We start from the raw sequence: 23,661 nt of genomic DNA on the forward strand, positions 1-23,661 counted from the left end.
ACAAACCCAGGGAGGTGGCAGTGGCCGGGGACACAGAGAGGTGGCAATGGCTGGGCACAGGGAGAGGTGGCAGTGTCTGGGGACAGGCAGAGGTGGCACAAACCCAGGGGAGATGGCAGTGGCCGGGCACAGGGGGAGGTGGCAGTGGCTGGGGACACGGGGAGGTGACACAAATGGGGATGTGGCACTGGCTAGGGACACAGAGAGGTGGCAGTGTCTGGGGACAGGCAGAGGTGGCACAAAAGCCGGGGAGGTGGCAGTGGCCGGGCACAGGGGGAGGTGGCAGTGGCTGGGGACACGGGGAGGTGACACAAACCGGTCCCATGTCCTTTAGCAGTCCCCAGAAGTGATTTGCACACCTGCGGGGTGACACGCCCACCCTCAGTGCCCCCGATTTCCTCTCCCACCTCTGCTCTGCCCTTATCTCACCGCCCTTATCTCACCAGCCCTGCTGATAAGGGCTCGCGGCTGATGGGGCCCCCAAACGGAATTTTGGGGCCAGCTGTCCCCAAACCCCTCTGTGGGGCCCCCAAATCGGGGCTCCCTCCCCCCCTCCCTCCTGCAGGGCCCCGAGCGGCTCCGGGATCGGGGGTGACAAAAAAAGGGGTCGGGAAAAGAGGAGCCCCTCCAGGAATCCCGGCCCTGCTCCTCCTCCTCCTCCTCCTCCTGATCCCGGGAATTCCGGCCGGGATTGGGGTCGGGGAGAGCCGGAATTGGGAACGGGCAGAGCTGGGACTGGGGTCGGGGAGAGGCGGGATTGGGGTCGGGGAGAGCTGAGATGGAATTGGGAGTTCCGGCCGGGACTGGGGAATTTCGGCCGGAATTGGGGTCGGGGAGAGCCGAACCGGGATTGGGATCAGGAATTCCAGCCAGGATCGAGATTCCGGGTGGGATTGGGGTCGAGGAGAGCTGAGATGGAATTGGGAATTCCGGCCGGAATTGGGATCGCACAGAGCCGGGATTGGGATGAGGGAATTCCGGCCGGGATTGGGGAATTTTGGCCAGGATTGGGGTCGGAGAGAGCCGAACCGGGATTGGGATCAGGAATTCCAGCCAGGATCGAGATTCCGGCCGGAATTGGGATCGCACAGAGCCGGGATTGGGATTGGGGAATTCCGGCCGGGATTGGGGTCGGGGAGAGCCGAACTGGGATTGGGATCAGGAATTCCAGCCAGGATCGAGATTCCGGGTGGGATTGGGGTCGGGGAGAGCCGGGATTGGGATCAGGAATTCCAGCCAGGATCGGGAATTCCGGCCGGGATCGGGATCGGGCAGAGCCGAGCCCGCAGCTCCCCCTTCTGTCCGGAAGATTTTTCCCGTTCTGGCAGGAATTTGGGACGCTCCAGGCAGAATTCCCACACAATTCCCGAGGCTCGGGAGTGAAAAATCCCGGGAACCGCCCCCGGGTGAGGCACAGCCGAGGTTTGGGGGAGGATGGGAAGGGATTTCTTGGCAAAAAGGGATTTGATTTTGGGGACAAAGAGATCAGTTTTGGGGAAAAAAAAAGGATTATTTTTGGAATAATGAGGCTTGTTATTGAGGAAAAGAGATTGGTTTGGGAAAAGGATTTTTTTGTGATAAAGTGGATTGCTTTTGAGAAAAAAAAAAAAAGATTATTTTTGGGATAAAGAAGCTTGTTTTTGGGGGAAAGGAATTGGTTTGGATAAAGGATTTTTTGGGATAAAGAGATTGGTTTTGTGGACAAAAAGATTATTTTTAGGAATAAGGGATTTTTTTGTGGGGAATTAGGGACTGGTTTTTCCCTTTAGGAAAAAGGGATTTGCTGTGGGAAGAAAGGATTTGTTTTGGGATAAAGGGATTTTGTGGGAAAAGGGATTTGTTCTGGGCAATTAAGGATTGTTTTTGGGAAGAAGGGATGGGTTTTAGGAAGATGGGAATGATTTGGGGAAGAAGGGATTGTTTTGGGGATAAAGAGCTTGATCTGGGAAAACTTGAACCCCCACAGGGAAAAACTTTAGGAAATCATTTCCCCCCACCCCGAGACTGAAACCCCACTCCCAGATTTTGTTACAAAACCCCATTTTATTCCCCAAAGAAAAGCCCCAACTACAAAACACGGTTCCCAGAGGGGCTGAGGGGTCTCCCCCGTGGCTCATCCCGTTTTCCAGAGCTCCCAGTCCCATTCCCAGCTGGAGCTGCTGCCCCTAACTGGAGACGCTCTGCAGGAGGGTGATGTTGTCTCCCTTCAGCATGATCCGACCTGGAACCCAACGGCAGCGGGATTGGGGTGGGAGCGCCCCAAACCTGCCCACAACCACAGCTGGAACCCAGAACCACAGCTGGAACCCAGAACCACAGCTGGAACCCAGAACCACAGCTGGAACCTGACCCCACAGCTGGAGCCCAGAACCACAGCTGGAACCCAGAACCACAGCTGGAACCCAGAACCACAGCTGGAACCTGACCCCACAGCTGGAGCCCAGAACCACAGCTGGAACCCAGAACCACAGCTGGAACCCAGAACCACAGCTGGAACCTGACCCCACAGCTGGAGTCCAATCCCACAGAGGGAGCCCAGCCCCAAAGCTGGATTCCAGCCCCAAAATTTGGATCCCAACCCCAAAACTCGAATTCCAAACCCACAGCTGGATCCCAGTCCCACAGCTGGAGCTTGGCCCCAAAACCCGGATTTCAGCCCCAAAACCTGGATCCCAATCCCACAGCTGGATTCCAATCCCACAGAGGGAGCCCAGCCCCAAAGCTGGATTCCAGCTCCAAAACTTGGATCTCAATTCCAAAACCTGAATTCCAAACCCACAGCTGGATCCCAGTCCCACAGCTGGAGCCCAATCCCACAACCTGGATCCCAATCCCACAGCTGGAGCTTGGCCCCAAAACCTGGATTTCAGCCCCAAAACCTGGATCCCAATCCCACACCTGATTCCCAATCCCAAAACCTGGATCCCAAACCCACACCTGGATCCCAATCCCAAAACCTGGATCTCAATCCCAAAACCCGAATTCCAAACCCACAGCTGGATCCCAGTCCCACAGCTGGAGCTCAATCCCAAAATCTGAATTCCAGCCCCAAAACCTGGATCCCAATCCCAAAACCTGGATCCCAATCCCACACCTGGATTCCAATCCCACAAAGGGAGCCCAGCCCCAAAACTTGGATTCCAATCCCACAGAGGGAGCCCAGCCCCAAAACCTGGATCCCAATCCCAAAACCTGGATCCCAATCCCAAAACCTGGATCCCATCCCACAGCTGGATTCTAATCCCACAGCTGGAGCTCAATCCCAAAATCTGAATTCCAGCCCCAAAACCTGGATCCCAATCCCAAAACCCGAATTCCAAACCCACAGCTGGAGGCCAATCCCAAAACCTGGATCTTAATCCCACAGCTGGATTCTAATCCCAAAAACCTGGATCCCAGCCCCAAAACCTGGATTCCAATCCCAAAACCTGGATCCCATTCCCACAGCTGGAGCCTGGCCCCAAAACCTGAATTTCAACCCCAAAACCTGGATCCTGGTTCCAAAATCTGGACCCCAATCCCACAGCTGGAGCCTGGCCCCAAAACCTGGATTTCAGCCCCAAACCCTGGATTTAAAGTCCCACATCTGGATTCCAGGATCCCCCACCTGAAATTCAGGACCCCAGCCCCAAATCCCCCATCCCACCCCCCAATTCCAGCCTTCCCCTCCCCCCTGCCCTACCCAGCTGTTTCCTGGATTTGGTTTTGGAGTGAATTTCCTCAGCATCGTCCAGCACCAGGTTCATGTACTCATCAAAGCCCTGCAGGAGCAGCACCAGCTTCAGTGAAACCCCCCCAAAAAAAACCCCAAAAAACCCCCAAATCACCCCTCAGAAAAACAAAAAATAAACCAAAACACCCCCAAAACAAAATATCCAAATAACCCAATAAACTCACCGAAAAAACCTGAAAAAAAACCCAAAAAACCTCCAAAAATTAAAAGAAAACCCAAACAAAAAAAACCCCCAAAAAACAAAAAATAAATCAAAACCACCCCAAAACCTCAAAAAACACCAAATAACCCAATAAACCCATCCCAAACAAAAAAAAAAAAAAAAACCTGAAAAAACCCCCAAAAAATAAAAAAAAAACCCAAAAAAACCCCCAAAAAACAAACAAAAAACCCCAAACCCAAAAAATCCTCTCAAAAAAACCCTAAAAATCTCCAAAAAACCCCAAAACAGCTTAAAAAACCACCCAAACCCCCCCAAAAAAAACCCAAAACAAAACAAACACCTCCAAAAAAAAACCTTCAACCCTCTCAAAAAACCAAATACAAAACAAAACTCAAAAAAACTTAATTAGAAAACCCTCGAAACCCCCAACAAACTCCAACATCCCCGCAAGAAAAAAAACTAAAAAAAATCCAAAAAACCCCCAAAAAAACAAAATAAACCCCAAAAGCCCCAAACCCTACAATTGCCAGGAGAAGCACAAGACAGAAATGGGTTTAGGGGAGGGGAGAAGGCAGAGGGGTGACCCCAGAGCAGGGGAGGGGTTTGGGGTGACCCCAGAGCAGAGGGGTGACAAGGGGACAGTGGCACTCACGATGATGCAGCCCTCGATCCTCATGTTCACCTGCTCATAGAGCCACACCTGGATCCTGGATCTCTGCAAGGCACCAAAATCACCTCTGAGGGGGTTCAGGGGAGTTCAGGGTCCATCCCCACCCCCAAATCACACGGGTTCCCAAGGAATGTCCCATGGGATGGCAAGGGGAGGAGCAGCAGGGGCTGTTCTGGTGTTTGGGTGGATTAAGTGAAAAAAAAATGGGGTTTAAATGAGGTTTTGGGAAGGAATTGCTCTCTGGTTGGAGGTGGGATGGAATTCCCAGAGGAGCTGTGGCTGCTCCATCCCTGGGAGTGTTCCAGGCCAGCTCGGCCAGTGAATAAAAGAGAAAATTAATCAAATTACACTCTGGGATATTGGGAGGTGTCCCTGCCCATGGGATTGGATGATCCCTTCCAACCCAGCCCATTCCAGCATTCCCTGAGCTGCTCTGGGTGGGAAATTGGGAAGAAATCCTGCCCTGGAATTCCCACAGAGTCTGTGGCTGCCCCTGGATCCCTGGGAGCCTCCAGGGCTGGATGGGGTTTGGAGCACCCTGGGACTGTGGGAAGTGATATAGGGTGGGAATGGGATGATCCTTGGGATCTTCCATCCCCAATCCCCCAAGACTGGGGATCTTCAAACCCCAATTTATGGAATTCCATAATTCCATTAAAAAAAAATCCCAGTTTAGGACTCCAGAGTCATTCCCACAGAATCCCCATCCGCGGGTGTCCCATGGCGGGCAGGAGCAGCCTGGCCCAGGGGACGGTGTCGCTGCCATGGCAGGGCTGGCACCGGGTGGTATTTAGGGTTTCTCCCCGCGGTGATTCACTCACGTTCTGCAGGTAGCGGAAGATCAGGTTCTGGAGCCGAGCGTTAAGGGCAGAGCACAGCACAGCACAGCCGGGAGCCCCGGGCACCCCGCCATGGAACCCGCCCGCCCCGCTCCCTTCCCGCCCGCGCTCCCCGCGGCCTCCCCGCGCTCCCCCGGTGCCCCGAGCGATGGCGGCAGGATACGATGGGCTGCACCATCACCTTCTGCACCTTCTGGCCCTGCCCGCGGTACGCCATGGCTGCGCGGGGCCGCGGGGCGCTGGGGGAGAGCGGCGGCGTGAGGGGATGGAGGAGAGCGGGGCACTGTGGGATAGCGGCGGAACAGGATGGGGAGGGGACACGGGGCACTGTGGGATAGTGGAGGAACAGAATGGGGAAACACGGGGCACTGTGGGATAATGGAGGAATAGACTAGGGAAACACGGGGCACTGTGGGATAGTGGAGGAATAGAATAGGGAAACACGGGGCACTGTGGGATAATGGCGGAACAGGAACGGCACCGTGAGGGGCGCTGTGGGATGGTGGCGGAATAGAATGGGGAAGCACAGGGCACTGTGGGATAGTGGAGGAATAGAATGGGGAAACACGGGGCACTGTGGGATAGTGGCGGAACAGGAACGGCACCGTGAGGGGCGCTGTGGGATGGTGGCGGTATGAGGGGATAGCGGCGGTGTGAAAGGATGAAGGAACGCGGGGCACTGTGGGATAGTGGCGGAACAGGAACGGCACCGTGAGGGGCGCTGTGAGATGGTGGAGGAACAGTGAGGGGATAATGGCGGTGTGAGGGGAATGGAGGAACGCGGGGCACTGTGGGATAGTGGCGGAACAGTGAGGGGATAATGGCGGTGTGAGGGGATGGCACCGCGGGGCACTGTGGGATAGTGGCGGAACAGTGAGGGGACAATCGCGGTGTGAGGGGATGGCACCGCGGGGCACTGTGGGATAGTGGCGGTGTGAGGGGATGGCACCGCGGGGCACTGTGGGATAGTGGCGGTGTGAGGGGATGGCACCGCGGGGCACTGTGGGAGAGTGGCGGTGTGAGGGGAGAGCAGAGCGCGAGGCATTGTGGGATAGCGGCGCTGTGAGGGCGGCCGTTTTGGGTTTTTTTAAATTATTATTTTTTGGCTCTTATTAGAGCTTTTTCTTGCTAGCATTACGAGTTTTTATGCCATTCTTTTATTTGGGTTTAATAACCACAATTCATCGAAAAAAATGACCGAAAAATGTTCCACTGGTTCAGAGCTATGCCCTAAAGCGCCCAACTTTAAAATAAAGTGATTTTGATGCTCGTACAGCGTCGGAGCTTTCCTGTTTATTTATCCCTCAACAAGGAAGCTAAAAAATCCTGAAACGTCTCCCATGTCCCGTGTCCTCCTCCGGTCCCTGTTCACTGGGATGAGATCCCAAATCCCCCCCGGCTGTGCCCTCCTGGCAGGGAGTTGTGCAGAGCCAGAAATTCCCCCTGGGCCTCCTTTGCTCCGGGCTGAGCCCCTGCCCAGCTCCCTCAGGACCCTCCAAACCCTGCCCAGCTCCCTCAGGACTCTCCAAACCCTTCCCAGCTCCCTCAGGACTCTCCAAACCCTTCCCAGCTCCCTCAGGGCTCTCCAAACCCTTCCCATCTCCCTCAGGACCCTCCAAACCCTTCCCAGCTCCCTCAGGACCCTCCAAACCCTTCCCAGCTCCCTCAGGACCCTCCAAACCCTTCCCAGCTCCCTCAGGATTTTTCCCAAACTGTTTCCTGGTTCCCTCAGCTCTTCCAAACCTTTCCCATCTCCCTCAGGACTCTCCAAACCCTTTCCAGATTTCTCTAGACCCTTCCCAGTTCCCTCAGGACTCTCCAAACCTTCCCCTTGTTCCTTCAGCTCTTCCAAACCTTCCCATTTCCCTCAGGACTCCTCAAATCCTTTCCAGATTTCTCCAAACCCTTCCCAGCTCCCTCAGGATTCTCCAAACCCCTCCCACCTTCCTGAAGATTTTTCCAAATCCTTTCCAGATTTCTCCAAACCCTTCTCAGCTCCCTCAAGATTCTTCCAAACTTTTCCCCATCTCCCTCAGGATTCTCTCCAAACCTTTCCCTGGTTCCTTTCAGGACTCTCCAAACCCTTCCCTGCTCCCTCAGGATTCTCCAAACCTTCTCCAAACCCTTCCCAGCTCCCTCAGGATTTTTCCAAAATTGTTTCCTGGTTCCCTCAGCTCTTCCAAACCCTTCCCATCTCCCTCAGGATTCCCCCACCCCCTCATTAATTCCTAATTAACACTCAGCATTCCCAATCTCTTTGACACCATTCCTTAAAAAACCCCACGGATGCAGCACAGTGAGCAGCCTACCTTTAATCCCTTAAATAGAATCATACAAATATAAAATGGAAGAATAAAATATTTACAGAAAAACAAAAAAAACCAAATCTCAAAACAAATTGAAAAAAAAAAAAGAAAAACCCCACGGGGATTTCACTCAATCCCATCTCCAAAGGGCTGGAAAAGAGGGAAGCAGCCAAGAGGGAACATTCCAGGTGCTTTTTCTTTTTTCCCCTCCCAAAATGATCCCAGCTGGATGTGAGAAGTTCATTGCAGGGAGAAATCCTCAGAACCCAGAGGCACTTGAAGCAATGTTCCTTTTCCCAAATCCCAGGAGGAATTTTTGCTTTCCCCCATGGAAAAAATCCCACAAGCCAGGCTCACCCTGGCAGGCTTTGGTCCAAAATCCTGCTCAGATTTTGCCTCTTTTTCCCTGAATTCCCCCCAAATGCGAGTCCATCCGTGGCTCCCAGAGTTGACACAGTAACTCCAGGGATTTTTTGGGGATTTTCTGTGCAGGAGGGAGCTCTGGAGATGGGATCTGTGGCCCCTCAGGGCGTTCCAAGTGCTCTGTCCTGTCCCGTGGGGGGACAAACTCAGCCCGGAATTTTGGGATAACAGAGAGCAGACTCTGCCTAATCCTAAACAATCCAACTGTGCTTCCAGCTGGGGCAGGGTCTCCTCCACAGATCCAACAACATTTACAGGATTTTTGTGGGAGGTGAGGACAAAATGTTGCTTTTTCAGGGTGGTTTTTTTTTTTTTTTGGTGTCGCGTCTTTTTTCCTTTTTTTTTTCCAACAAAACCTCCCCTCTCAGCTGTCAATCATCTCAGACAGTTCCAGCAGCAGAGCATCCTCATCCTTGCCTGGATCCAGGTCGATTTCTGCCTCCAGTTTTCCCCCAGAGATTTCCCAGATGAGTTTCTCAAAGTCGTCCTCCACCGACAGCGCGGCCTTGGCGCCGCCGGCCGAGCTCAGGCGCCGCAGCTTCAGGGGAGCCTCCAGCGAGGAGGAGGAGGAGGAGGATGAAGAAGAGGATGAGGAGGATGAGGAGGAAGATCCAGACACCTCTGACTGTGCCATGGAATCGCCCTGGGTGCCAGGCTGCAGCTCAGGGCTGGGGAGAGCACAAGGGAGGAGTCAGCGTGGGGGAGACTGAGGGCGAGTCTGAGGGTTTGGGTTTGCAGGGGGAGGGCTGGGATGGGTTTGGGCAGTCCTGGACCAGTTTGGGGAGTCCTGGATTGGGTTTGGGGAGCCCTGGATTGGGTCTGGGGAGTCCAGGACCAGTTTGGGTAGGCCTGGATTGGGTTTGGGGAGTCCTGGATTTGGTTTGGGTAGGCCTGGATTTGGTTTGGGGAGCCCTAGATTAAATTTGGGGGGCTGGGATTGGATTTGGGGAGTCCTGGATTGGGTTTGAGGAGCCCTGGACTGGGTCTGGGGAGTCCAGGACCAGTTTGGGTAGGCCTGGATTGGGTTTGGGGGACTGGGATTGGATTTGGGGGACTGGGATTGGATTTGGGGAGCCCTGGATTGGGTTTGGGGAGCCCTGGATTGGGTTTGGGGAGCCCTAGATTGGGTTTGGGGGGCTGGGATTGGATTTGGGGAGTCCAGGACCAGTTTGGGGAGTCCTGGATTGGGTTTGGGGAGTCCAGGACCAGTTTGGGGAGTCCTGGATTGGGTTTGGGGAGTCCAGGACCAGTCTGGGTAGGCCTGGATTGGGGAGCCCTAGACTGGGTTTGGGGGGCTGGGATTGGGTTTGGGGAGTCCTGGATTGGGTTTGGGGGGCTGGGATTGGATTTGGGGAGTCCTGGATTGGGTTTTGGGAGTCCTGGATTTGGTTTGGGGAGCCCTAGAATGGCTTTGGGGGGCTGGGATTGGATTTGGGGAGTCCTGGACCAGTTTTAGGAAGTCCTGGATTGGTTTGGGAAGTTCAGGATCAATTTTGGCAGTTCAGGATCAATTTTGGAGTCCTGGATTGGGTTTGGGGAGTCCAGGACCACTTTGGGGAGCCCTGGATTTGGTTTGGGGAGCCCTGGATTGGGTTTGGGGGGCTGGGATGGGATTTGGGGAGTCCTGGACCAGTTTGGGCAGGCCTGGATTGGGTTGGGGAGCCCTGGATTGGTTTGGGGAGCTCAGGATCAATTTTGATAATTCAGGATCAATTCTGGGAGTCCTGGATCAGTTCTGGGAAATCCTAGATTGGCTGTGGGGTCCTGGATCAGTTTTAGGGAGTCCAGGATTGGTTTGAGAAGTCCAGGATCAGTTTTGGAAAGTCCTGGATTAATTCTGTGAGTTCAGGATCAGTTTTGGGAACTCCAGGATCAATTCTGGGGTCCAGGATCACTTTTGGGGAAGTCTTGGATTGGTCTGGGGAGTCCAGGATCAATTTGGGGAACTCCAGGATCAATTCTGGGAGCCCAGGACCAATTCTGAGATCCAGGATCAATTCTGGCAAGTCCAGGATCAGTTTTGAAAGTCGTGGATTAATTCTGTGAGTTCAGGATCAATTTTGGGAGCCCAGGATCAATTTTGGCAATTCCAGGATCAATTTTGTGAGCCCAGGATCAATTTTGGCAATTCCAGGATCACTTTTGGGGTGCAGGATCCATTTTGGGGAGTGCAGCATTTGTAGGAACCCCAAAGCACACACATGAATTGCAATTTTGGTTCCTCTGTAGGGTTTTGGCACTGCTTTCCCCCAAAGCTGGCATTGCCCCTGGTGCCCACATCCCATCCCTGGGGGCAGGAGGGAAATGGGAATTTGGGATTTGGAATTTGGGATCTGGAATTTGGGATTTGGAATTTGGGATTTGGGATCTGGAATTTGGGATTTGGAATTTGGGATCTGGAATTTCAAATTTGGGATTTGGGATCTGGAATTTGGGATTTGGGATTTGGAATTTGGGATCTGGAATTTGGGATCTGGAATTTGGGATCTGGGATTTGGAATTTGCGATCTGGGATTTCGAATTTGGGATTTGGGATCTGGAATTTGGTATTTGGAATTTGGAATTTGGGATTTGGAATTTGGGATCTGGAATTTGGAATTTGGGATCTGGAATTTGGGATTTGGAATTTGGGATTTGGGATCTGGAATTTGGAATTTGGAATTTGGGATCTGGAATTTGGGATCTGGAATTTGGGATTTGGGATCTGGAATTTGGGATTTGGGGTTACCTGTTCTGGGAATTCTCCCTCCGAGGGTTGGAGCCCAGGCTGACCTCAGGAGAAGTGGGAACAACCTGGCAATGAGGAGCAGGACAAGTTTTAGGATCTAAAAAAATCCCAAATTTTTCTTTTTCTGCTTCACCTGGAGCAGGGTATCCCTGAAATGAGGAATTTGGGGTTTTATAAAAGGAATTTCTGCCTTGGAAAGGAGAAAATATTCCCAAATCCCAGCAGGGAATTTTGGAGAACCTGAGAATTTTTAGGATCTAAAAAAATCCCAAATTTTAGGGGATTCTTCACCTGAAGCAGGGCATTGCTGAAATGAGGAAAATCCAAAATTTTAGAGATTCCTAAAATGAAATGATTCCTGAAATGAAATTTTAGGCATTTCTAAAATGAGAAAAAATCCCAAATTTTAGGAGATTCATCTTTTTTTACCTCACCTGAAGCAGGGCATTACTGAAATGAGGAATTTGTTTTTTTTTAAGGAATTTCTGCCTTGGAAAGGAGAAAAATCCTTCCCAAATACCAGCAGGGAATTTTGGAGAACCCGAGAATTTTTAGGATCTAAAAAATCCCAAATTTTAGGAGATTCTTCACCAGAAGCAGGGCATTGCTGAAATGAGGAAAAATCCCAAATTTTAGGGATTCCTGAAATGAAGTTTCTGAAATGAAATGATTCCTGAAATGAAATTTTAGGCATTTCTAAAATGAGAAAAAAATCCCAAATTTTAGGAGATTTTTCTTTTTCTACCTCACCTGAAGCAGGGCATTACTGAAATGAGGAATTTGGGGTTTTTTTAAGGAATTTCTGCCTTGGAAAGGAGAAAATATTCCCAAATCCCAGCAGGGTATTCTGAAGAACCTGGCAATGAGGAGCAGGACAAGTTTTAGGATCAAAAAAAATCCCAAATTTTAGGAGATTCTTCCTTTTGTGCTTCACCTGAAGCAGGGCATTGCTGAAATGAGGAATTTGGGTTTTTAAAGGAATTTTTGCCTTGGAAAGGAGAAAATATTCCCAAATCCCAGCAGGGAATTTTGGAGAACCTGAGAATTTTTAGGATCTAAAAAAATCCCAAATTTTAGGAGATTCTTCCTTTTGTGCTTCACCAGAAGCAGGGCATTGCTGAAATGAGAAAAAATCCCAAATTTTAGGAGATTCATCTTTTTCTGCTTCACCTGAAGCAGGGCATTCCTGAAATGAGGAATTTGGGGTTTTTTTAAGGAATTTCTGCCTTGGAAAGGAGAAAATATTCCCAAATCCCAGCAGGGAATTCTGAAGAACCAGGCAATGAGGAGCAGGACAAGTTTTGGGATCTAAAAAAAATCCCAAATTTTCGGAGATTCTTCCTTTTGTGCTTCATCAGAAGCAGGGCATTGCTGAAATGAGGAATTTGGGGTTTTTTAAGGAATTTCTGCCTTGGAAAGGAGAAAAATCTTTCCCAGCTCCCAGCAGGGAATTCTGAAGAACCTGGCAATGAGGAGCAGGACAAGTTTTAGGATCTAAAAAAATCCCAAATTTTAGTGGATTCTTCTTTTTCTGCTTCACCTGAAGCAGGGCATTGCTGAAATGAGGAAAAATCCCAAATTTTAGGGATTCCTGAAATGAAATTTTAGGCATTCCTAAAATGAGAAAAAATCCCGAATTTTAGGAAATTCTTCTTTTTCTGCTTCACCTGAAGCAGGGCATTACTGAAATGAGGAATTTGGGGTTTTTTTAAGGAATTTCTGCCTTGCAAAGGAGAAAATATTCCCAAATCCCAGCAGGGAATTCTGAAGAACCTGGCAATGAGGAGCAGGACAAGTTTTGGGATCTAAAAAAAATCCCAAATTTTCGGAGATTCTTCCTTTTGTGCTTCACCTGAAGCAGGGCATTGCTGAAATGAGGAATTTGGGTTTTTTTTAAGGAATTTCTGCCTTGCAAAGGAGAAAATATTCCCAAATCCCAGCAGGGAATTCTGGAGATGCCTCCAAAGCAGGAATGTGCTGCCCCTGAGAGCCGTGGGGTGAAAAGGGCTGGGAGAAATGGAGAACATTTCAATTTTCCAGGTTTTTGTGGGGAATTTGGGGCCTCACCTTGGCTGGGCAGCCCGGGCTGTGCCCGCTGGTGGCACTGAGAGGCTTCACTGCCACCACAGCCGGGGGGGGGCACTCGGGGCCCTTCCTCTTCAGGGGCTGCTTGGGAGGGGCTCTGGCGTCCAGGGACACCCTGGGCTTGGCTGGGGGGGGAAAGGGAAAAAATGATCTGTTAAACCTCTCTATCAGTCACATCCATTCCTTTATCAGTCACATCCATTCCTTTATCAGTCAAATCCATTCCTTTATCAGTCAAATCCATTCCTTTATCAATCAAATTCATTCCTTTATCAATCACATCCATTCCTTTATCAATCAAATCCCTTCCTTTATCGATCAAATCCCTTCCTTTATCGATCAAATCCATTCCTTTATCGATCAAATCCATTCCTTTATCGATCAAATCCATTCCTTTATCGATCAAATCAATTCCTTTATCAATCAAACCTCTTCCTTTATCAATCAAATCCATTCCTTTATCAATCAAACCCCTTTATAAAATTGCTTTATCTATCAAACTCCTTGATCAAGTTTCTTTATTTATCAAAGCCCTTCCTTTATTAATCAAATCCATTCCTTTACCAATCTAAACACCTTTATAAAATTCCTTTATCAACCAGACCCCTTTATCAACCAAACCCCTTTATCCAATCCCTTTATTTACTAAATCCCTTTATCAATCAAATCCCTTTATCAACCCCTTTATCAACCAAAGCCCTTTATCAAATCCCTTAAATAAATTAAATAATTTAATAGTTATTAAATATTTAATAAATAAATTTATTTATTAAATCCCTTTATCTATCAAATCCTTTTATCAATCAAATCCCTTTATCAATCAAACCCCTTTATAAAATTCCTTTATCAACCAAACCCCTTTATCAACCAAACCCCTTTATCAAATCCCTTTATTTACTAAATCCCTTTATCAACCCCTTTATCAACCAAACCCCTTTATAAAATCCCTTTATTTACTAAATCCCTTTATCAATCAAATCCCTTTATCAAGCCCCCACCTCTGCCCCTCCTCTCGGGCAGCTGAGCTCCCTAAACCCCAACCCCACACAGAGCATTCCCACAAACCCCAACCCCACAAAGAACATCCCAAACCCAAGCCATTCCCATAAATCCCAACCCCACACAGGGCATTCCCATAAACCCCAACCCCACACAGATCATTCCCAACCCCACAAAAACCATTTCCCTAAACCCCAACCCCACACAGATCATTCCCCTAAACCCCAACCCCACACAGACCATCCCAAACCCACACAGAACATTCCCCTAAACCCCAACCCCACACAGATAATTCCTCTAAATCCCAACCCCACAAAAACCATTCCCTTAAACCCCAACCCCACACAGAACATTCCCAACCCCACACAGAACATTCCCCTAAACCCCAACTCCACACAGAACATCCCAAACCCAACCCCAAACCCTTGCCATGAATGCAGCCCCACCTCTGCCTCTCCTCTCGGGCAGCTGAGCTCCCTAAACCCCAACCCCACACGGAGCATTCCCATAAACCCCAACCCCACAAAAACCATTCCCACAAACCCCAACCCCACAAAGAACATCCCAAACCCAAACCACTGCCATAAATCCCAACCCCACACAGAACATTCCCAACCCCACACAGATAATTCCTCTAAACCCCAACCCCACACAGCCCATCCCAAACCCAACCCCAACCCCAAATGATTCCCATAAACATCCCCACCTCTGCCCCTCCTCTCGGGCAGCTGAGCTCCCTAAACCCCAACCCCACATGAGGCATTCCCATAAACCCCAACCCCACACAGAACATCCCAAACCCACACAGATCATTCCCCTAAACCCCAATTCCACACAGATCATTCCCAACCCCACATATATCGTTCCCCTAAACCCCAACCCCACAAAAACCATTCCCCTAAACCCCAACCCCAAAACATCCCAGCCCCAGCCCCACCTCTGCCCCTCCTCTCGGGCAGCTGAGCTCCCTAAACCCCAACCCCACAAAAACCATTCCCACAAACCCCAACCCCACACAGATCATTCCCACACAGAACATTCCCCTAAACCCCAACCCCACACAGCCCATCCCAAACCCAATCCCAACTCCAAATGATTCCCATAAATGCAGCCCCACCTCTGCCCCTCCTCTCGGGCAGCTGAGCTCCCTAAACCCCAACCCCACATGAGGCATTCCCATAAACCCCAACCTCAGACAGACCATTCCCAACCCCACACAGATCATTCCCCTAAACCCCAACCCCACACAGATCATTCCCAACCCCACACAGATCATTTCCCTAAACCCCAACCCCACAAAAACCATTCCCACAAACCCCAACCCCACAAAGAACATCCCAAACCCAAACCACTGCCATAAATCCCAACCCCACACAGATCATTCCCAACCCCACACAGAACATTCCCAACCCCACACAAATCATTCCCAACCCCACACAAATCATTCCCAACCCCACACAGAACATTCCCAACCCCACAAAAACCATTCCCCTAAACCCCAACCCCACACAGAACATTCCCACAAACCCCACACAGAACATTCCCCTAAACCCCAACATCACACAGATCATTCCCAACCCCACACAAATCATTTCCCTAAATCCCAACCCCACAAAAACCATTCCCCTAAACCCCAACCCCACACAGATCATTCCCCTAAACCCCAACCCCACACAGAACATTCCCACAAACCCCAAATCCACACAGAACATTCCCAACCCCACACAAAAACCATTCCCCTGAACCCCAACCCCACACAGAACATTCCCAACCCCACACAGATCATTCCCACAAACCCCAACATCACACAGAGCATTCCCAACCCCACACAGAACATTCCCAACCCCACACAGAGCATTCCCCTAAATCCCAACCCCACAAAAACCATTCCCAAAATGATTCCCATAAGCAGCCCCACCTCTGCCCCTCCTGTCGGGCAGCTGAGCTCCCTTTTTCCCCGCCTCCTTCTCCGCAGTTCCCGCTCCATCCTCGGTGGTTTTCCCTCCTCTCCTCCTGCCCAGCTGGGCTGAGCCCACAGCAGCCTCGGGGCTCCCTGATCCTGAGGGTTTTTCCTGGTTTTTATTTTTATCCTGGTTTTTTTCCTGGATTTCAGCCGGGTTTGCCCCAGCTCCCTGCTGCAGCTTCTCCTCCTGCCGCTGCTTCTGCTGCCGTTTCTCCCACATGATTTCCTCCAGGCTCTTCACCTGAATTCCAGAGTTCCCTGAATTCTGACAGGGGAAAAAAACACCAAGAGGGTTTTTAGGGGAAAAATTGGGGGATAAAAATCTATGGAAATGAGAGGAAGTGATCAGAAATGTGAAATTTTTGTTATAAATTTGTTCAGGCTCACCTCAGCAGGGGCAGAGCCACTTTTGGCAGAAGGTTTGTTCAGCTCCACAATCATTTTTTCTTCTCTTCCAGGTGCTTTAAACCAAGAAAAACATCCAAAAATTGGTTTTTTTATGTTTTCTTGGGGGGTTATTTGCCTATTTTTATTAACAGGAAACAATTCCTGAAGGATTTGCTGTTTCCTTCAGTCCCACCACAGTCCCACCATTGAGTACCATCATCATTACTATTATTATTATTATTATTATTATGTTATTGTTATTATTGTTACTCAGAAATGGATCAATCCTTCCCAAGCAATATTCCAAAGGGGAATGGGATGGATTCCAGCACTGGCAAGATTCCACCACACAAATCCAGGGCAGAATAAAAAGAAGGAAATTCCCAAGGAGAAGGAGAACTCCCAAATGAAAGCAGAATTCCCAAGAGGGAGCACAAGTCCCAGGGAGAAGCAGAATTCCCAAAGGGAATCAGTTCCCAAGGAGGAGCAGAATTCCCAAAGGGGAACACAACTCCCAAAGAAAAGGAGAATTCTGAAGAACAATCATGATTTCCAGGAGGAAACCACAATTCCCAGGGACAAGCAGAACTCCCAAGGAGAATCAGAACTCCCAAGAAGGGGAAGCAGAATTCCCAAGGGACAATCACAACTCCCAGGGACAATCAGAATTCCCAGGGAACAATCAGAACTCCCAAGAACAACCACACTTCCCAAGGACAATCCCAGCTCCCAGGGGACAATCCCAGCTCTCAAGGGACAATCACAACTCTCAGGGGACAATCAGAACTCCCAGGGGACAACCACAATTCCCAAGGGCAATCAGAATTCCCAGGGGACAATCCCAGCATTCCCAAGGGACAATCCCAACTCCCAAGGGACAATCCCAACTCACAGGGGACAATCACAACTTCCAGGGACAGTCAAAATTCCCAGGGGACAACCCCAGCATTCCCAGGGGACAACCACACTTCCCAAGGACAATCCCAGCTCCCAGGGGACAAACAGAACTCCCAATGAGAATCAGAACTCCCAATGACAACCACACTTCCCAAGGACAATCAGAATTCCCAGGGGACAATCCCAGGGGACAATCCCAGCATTCCCAGGGGACAATCCCAACTCCCAGGGACAATCACACTTTCCAAGGACAACCCCAGCTCCAAGAGGACACTCCCAGGGGACAGTCCCTGCTCCCAGGGGACAACCCCAGCATTCCCAAGGACACTCCCAGCTCCTAGGGGACAATCAGAACTCCCAGGGGACAACCCCAGCATTTCCAAGGACAATCCCAGCTCTCAAGGACAACCCCAGCACTCCCAGGGGACAATCCCAGGGGACAATCTCATCTCCCAGGGGACACTCCCAGCTCCAAGAGCACACTCCCAGGGGACAGTCCCTGCTCCCAGGGGACAATCCAGCATTCCCAAGGACAACCCCAGCACTCCCAGGGGACATTCCCAGCTCTCAAGGACAACCCCAGCTCCCAGGGGACAATCCCAGCTCCTAGGGGACAACCAGAACTCCCAGGGGACGACCCCAGCATTTCCAAGGACACTCCCAGCTCTCAAGGACAACCCCATCTTCCAGGGGACAATCCCCGGGGACAATCCAGCATTCCCAAGGACAATCCCATCTTCCAGGGGACACTCCCAGCTCCCAGAGGACACTCCCAGGGGACAGTCCCTGCTCCCAGGGGACAACCCCAGCATTCCCAGGGGACAATCCCAGCTCTCAAGGACAATCCAACATTCCCAAGGACCCTCCCATCTCCCAGGGTACCCTCCCAAGGACAACCCCAGCATTCCCAGGGTACCCTCCCAGGGGCAGCCCCCACTCACCCAGCACCTTGGTGACCCTCAGCAGTTTCCTGCCCCTGCCAGCAGCCTGGGCAGGGCCGGGGGTGCCCGGCACGTTCTCCCCGCTCTGCTGCAGCCTCAGCGCCTTCTCCCTCTTGATCTCCTCCAGGGTTTTGATCCGAACCTCTGCAGCTCCCCTGGCCCTGCCAGCCTGTGCCAGCTGCACCCTGCCAGCAGCTGGGGCACCAAGGTTCTGTCTCCTGGCATCTCCCTCGCTTCTGGCCCTGCTGCTCAACTCCTCAGCTTTCTCCTTCTCCTCTCCCAACCTTTTGTGGTTTTTTTCCACCAAGGCTCCCATCAGGGATTTGCTGCGAGCAGCAGGGGAAGGTTTGGCTGCTGAATTTGGTTCTTCAGTTTTCCTTCCTTCTGCTGGGATTTTGGCTGGGGGTTCTCCTGCTCTCCTCTGCTTGGCTCTCTCCAGGCGGATTTCCTCCAGGGTTTTCACTCTGATCTCCTCGATGGGTTTGGCAGCTTGGTCTGAAAAAATCCAGGAGTGAAACAGAGAAGGGGGAAAATCTCCAGAGGGAATTTGGGATTGAGGGCTCTCAGTGCTCCTTGGGCTGGAAGGGCTTGGAGGAGCACCCAGGGACACTTTTCCCTTATCCCAGGTGGCTGCAAACAGGACTGGGACACTCCAGGGATGGGGAAAACACAAATTCTCTGGGAATGAGTCTGGAGTGCTGAAATTGGGATTTTTTAATGGAATAATGGAATGGTTTGGGTTGGAAGATCTTAAGGATGATCCCATTCCCACCCCATGGTGCCAGGGTGCTCCAAACCCCATTCAGCCTTTTTTTTTATGGGATTCTCTGGGAATGAATCAATTCTGAAATTGGGATTTTTTTTATGGGATTCTCTGGGAATGAATCAATTCTGAAATTTTTTATGGGATTCTCTGGGAATGAATCAATTCTAAAATTGGGATTTTTTTACAGAATTATGGAATAATTTGGGTTGGAAAACCCTAAAGATCATCCCATTCCCACCCTATATCACTTCCCATGGTCTCAGGGTGCTCCAAACCCCATCCAGGCCTGGGATGGGGCAGCCACAGATTCTCTGGGAATTTGCAGGCTGGGAATGAGTCTGGAATCCTGAAATTGGGATTTTTTTACAGAATAATGGAATGGTTTGGGTTGGAAGATCTTAAGGATGATCCCATTCCCACCCCATGGTGCCAGGGTGCCCCAAACCCCATCCAGCCTTTTTTTAATGGGATTCTCTGGGAATGAATCAATTCTGAAATTGGGATTTTTTTTTAATGGGATTCTCTGGGAATGAATCAATTCTGAAATTGGGATTTTTTTATGGGATTCTCTGGGAATGAATCAATTCTGAAATTGGGACTTTTTAATGGGATTCTCTGGGAATGAATCAATTCTGAAATTGGGATTTGTTTTAAATGGGATTCTCTGGGAATGAATCAATTCTGAAATTGGGATTTTTTTAATGGGATTCTCTGGGAATGAATCAATTCTGAAATTGGGATTTTTTTTATGGGATTCTCTGGGAATGAATCAATTCTGAAATTTTTTATGGGATTCTCTGGGAATGAATCAATTCTGAAATTGGGATTTTTTTAATGGGATTCTCTGGGAATGAATCAATTCTAAAATTGGGATTTTTTTTAAATGGGATTCCCTGGGAATGAATCAATTCTGAAATTGGGATTTTTTAATGGGATTCTCTGGGAATGAATCAATTCTGAAATTGGGATATTTTTTTTTCTCTAGGAATGAATCAATTCTGAAATTGGGATTTTTTTAAAATGGGATTCTCTGGGAATGAATCAATTCTGAAATTGGGATTTTTTCTTTTATGGGATTCTCTGGGAATGAATCAATTCTGAAATTGGGAATTTTTTTTATGGGATTCTCTGGGAATGAATCAATTCTGAAATTGGGATTTTTTTTTAATGGGATTCTCTGGGAATGAATCAATTCTGAAATTGGGATTTTTTTTTAATGGGATTCTCTGGGAATGAATCAATTCTGAAATTGGGATTTTTTTATGGAATTCTCTGGGAATGAATCAATTCTGAAATTGGGATTTTTTTTTTTAATGGGATTCTCTGGGAATGAATCAATTCTGAAATTGGGATTTTTTATGGGATTCTCTGGGAATGAATCAATTCTGAAATTGGGATTTTTTAATGGGATTCCCTAGGAATGAATCAATTCTGAAATTGGGATTTTTTTTAAAATGGGATTCTCTGGGAATGAATCAATTCTGAAATTGGGATTTTTTTTAAAATGGGATTCTCTGGGAATGAATCAATTCTGAAATTGGGATTTTTTTTTTAATGGGATTCTCTGGGAATGAATCAATTCTGAAATTGGGATTTTTTAATGGGATTCTCTGGGAATGAATCAATTCTGAAATTGGGATTTTTTTTATGGGATTCTCTGGGAATGAATCAATTCTGAAATTGGGATTTTTTTTATGGGATTCTCTGGGAATGAATCAATTCTGAAATTTTTTATGGGATTCTCTGGGAATGAATCAATTCTGAAATTGGGATTTTTTTTTCTCTAGGAATGAATCAATTCTGAATTTTTTTATGGGATTCTCTGGGAATGAATCAATTCTGAAATTGGGATTTTTTTACAGAATAATGGAATGGTTTGGGTTGGAAAACCCTAAGGATCATCCCATTCCCACCCTATATCACTTCCCATGGTCCCAAAGCCCATCCAGCCTTGGGATGGTGCAGCCAAAGATTCTCTGGGAATTCCATCCCAGCCCCTGGGAGTTCTTGGGAAGAAAAAAAAACCAAAAAAAAAAGAATATTTCAATTTCAATATTTTCTTTTTTACCTGTCTCAGTGCTGCTCTGCTCAGAGGGCAGCCCCAGCCTCTCCTTCAGGGACTTCAGGACTTGAACTAAAAATCAAGAGAAAAAGTTTAAAAAGTGGCAAAAATTTCAATTTTGAGTGGGAAATGAGACAGGAGAGCACCTCAGTGAGAATCAGAGGGACTCTGAAGCCTCAATCAATGTGCAGAAAGAAGCAGGAGAAAGGAGGAACAGAAATCCCACAGGGAAAAGCTGGACAGAAAATCCCAAGCAGAAAAGATGGACAGAAAATCCCTAAAGGAAAATCCCAAAAGGAAAAGCTGGACAGAAATCTCAACCAAAAGATCCCAAAAGGAAAAGCTGGACAGAAAAATCCCAACAAAAAAATCCCAAAGGGAAAAGCTGAACAGAAATCCCAATATAAAACCTCAATACAAAACTCCAATACAAAACCCCAATACAAAATCCCAACACAAAACCCCGATATATAACCCCAATACAAAACCCCAATCCAAAATCCCAATGTAAAACCCCAGTACAAAACCCCAATATAAAACACCAATACAAAACCCCAATACAAAAATCTCGATATAAAATCTCGATACAAAACCCCGATATAAAATCCCAGTACAAAACCCCAATACAAGATCCCAATACAAGATCCCAATATAAAACCCCGATATAAAATCTCGATATAAAACCCCAATACAAAATCCCAATATAAAACCTCAATACAATATCCCAATACAATATCCCAATATAAAACTGCAATACTATATCCCAATACAAAACCCCAATACAAAACTTCAATATAAAATCCCAGTATAAAACGCCAATACAAAATCCCAATATAAAACCCCAATACAAGACCCCAATACAAAATCCCAATACAAAACCCCGATATAAAATCCCGATACAAAACCCCTATACAAAATCTCGATACAAAATCTCAATATAAAATCTCGATATAAAATCCCGGTATAAAACCCCAATACAAAATCCCAATACAAAAATATAAAATCCCAATACAAAACTCCAATCCAAAATCCCAATCCAAAATTCCAATACAAAACCCCAATAACAAAACCCCAATATAAAAATACAAAACCCCAATACAAAACCCCAATACAAAATCCCGATACAAAACCCCGATATAAAATCCCAATATAAAACCCCAATGCAAAACCCCGATACAAAATCTCGATATAAAATCTCGATATAAAACCCCAATACAAAATCCCAATACAAAACCGCAATATATAACCCCAATACAAAACCCCAATACAAAACCCCAATACAAAACCCCAATACAAAACCCCAATACAAAACCCCAATATAAAATCCCAATACAAGATGCCAATACAAAACCCCAATACAAAACCCCAATACAAAATCCCAATATAAAACCTCAATACAAAACCCCAATACAAAATCCCAGTAGAAAACTTCAATGTAACATCCCAATATAAAACCCCAATATAAAATCCCAATCCAAAACCCCAATACAAAACCCCAATATAACATCCCAATACAAAATTCCAATATGAAACCCCAATACAAAATCTCAATATAGAATCCCAGTATAAAACGCCAATACAAAATCCCAATATAACAACCCAGTATAAAATCGCCATACAAAGCCCCAATACAAAATCCCAATATAAAACTTCAATACAAAACCTCGATACAAAACCTCGATACAAAATCCCAACATAAAATCCCAACATAAAATCCCAACATAAAAGCCCAACATAAAAGCCCAACATAAAAGCCCAACATAAAAGCCCAACATAAAAGCCCAACATAAAAGCCCAACATAAAAGCCCAACATAAAAGCCCAACATAAAAGCCCAACACAAAACCCCAATACAAAATCCCAATACAAAATCCCAATATAAAACCGCAATACTATATCCCAATACAAAACCCCAATACAAAACTTCAATATAACATCCCAATACAAAACCCCAACCCAAAATCCCAATAGAAAACCCCAATAGAAAACCCCAATACACAATCCCAATCCAAAACCCCAATCCAAAACCCCAATCCAAAACCCCAATCCAAAACCAGTATACAAAATCCCAATACAAAACCCCAATACAAAATCCCAATATAAAATACCAATATACAATCCCAATACAAAACCCCATATAAAACCCCATATAAAACCCCAATAGAAGACGGTACCTGTGCCTCTCCTGGGGGCCCGGTCGTGGCCGTGCTGCAGCTCCGCCCTCCTGCCCAGCCTGTCGGCCACGCTCCTCCTCAGGGGCAGCGCCGCCTTCCCGCCTTCCAAAATACCCCAAAAACCAAAATATTCCTTCAGAAACCCCTCTGCACCCTTCCCAATCCATTCCTTCAGAAACCCCTCTGAACCCTTCCCAACCAATCTGGGATTGTTTTGGGGTTATCTGCTGGGTTTGGGGTCAATATTGCAAAAAAATCCTCACCCATGAGGGATTTCCTTTTCCCCAGCCTGTCAGGAAGGTTCAGCTGGATCACGGGGTCCTCCCCTAAAACAAAAAAAAAATCAAATTTTTGCATTAAAAAATCTCCTTATCCCCCCCAAAAAAATGCCATTTTTTGGTTGCCAAACATAAGAATTAAAGAAGGATTTGGAGGGAAAAAAAATTCCCAAAAAATTCAAATTTTTGCATTAAAAAATTTCCTTATTCCCCCCAAAAATGCCATTTTCTGGCTAAAATCAAATTTT

General features: G+C 47.9%; 2 protein-coding genes across 5 annotated transcripts in view; both read right to left on the reverse strand.

Annotated features, from left to right (window-relative positions):
* Nucleotides 1-2,023: 2,023 nt before the first annotated feature.
* SNRPE (small nuclear ribonucleoprotein polypeptide E) lies at nt 2,024-5,799 on the reverse strand. The gene is made up of 5 exons (XM_074528295.1): nt 5,569-5,799; nt 5,388-5,414; nt 4,549-4,611; nt 3,683-3,761; nt 2,024-2,221 (listed from the first exon to the last, which is right to left on the reverse strand). The coding sequence occupies exons 1-5, from the start codon at nt 5,620-5,622 to the stop codon at nt 2,166-2,168; spliced, it is 279 nt and encodes a 92-aa protein (XP_074384396.1). The 5' UTR covers nt 5,623-5,799; the 3' UTR covers nt 2,024-2,165.
* Nucleotides 5,800-7,701: 1,902 nt separating this feature from the next.
* Nucleotides 7,702-23,661, reverse strand: part of ZC3H11A (zinc finger CCCH-type containing 11A) — a 33,520-nt gene continuing 17,560 nt past the window's right edge. For all 4 annotated transcript variants that reach the window (XM_074528275.1, XM_074528272.1, XM_074528273.1 and 1 more), the window contains 9 exons: nt 23,399-23,461; nt 23,136-23,237; nt 20,969-21,034; nt 18,135-18,629; nt 16,297-16,370; nt 15,865-16,174; nt 12,930-13,072; nt 10,863-10,927; nt 7,702-8,802 (listed from right to left, as the gene is read on the reverse strand). In XM_074528275.1, coding sequence (XP_074384376.1) covers nt 8,499-8,802; nt 10,863-10,927; nt 12,930-13,072; nt 15,865-16,174; nt 16,297-16,370; nt 18,135-18,629; nt 20,969-21,034; nt 23,136-23,237; nt 23,399-23,461 — 1,622 coding nt within the window. In that variant the 3' untranslated portion in view covers nt 7,702-8,498. The remainder of the gene's footprint in view (nt 8,803-10,862; nt 10,928-12,929; nt 13,073-15,864; nt 16,175-16,296; nt 16,371-18,134; nt 18,630-20,968; nt 21,035-23,135; nt 23,238-23,398; nt 23,462-23,661) is intronic.

This window comes from Zonotrichia albicollis, chromosome 28 (genome assembly GCF_047830755.1).
Source record: "Zonotrichia albicollis isolate bZonAlb1 chromosome 28, bZonAlb1.hap1, whole genome shotgun sequence".
NCBI classification, from domain to species: domain Eukaryota; kingdom Metazoa; phylum Chordata; class Aves; order Passeriformes; family Passerellidae; genus Zonotrichia; species Zonotrichia albicollis.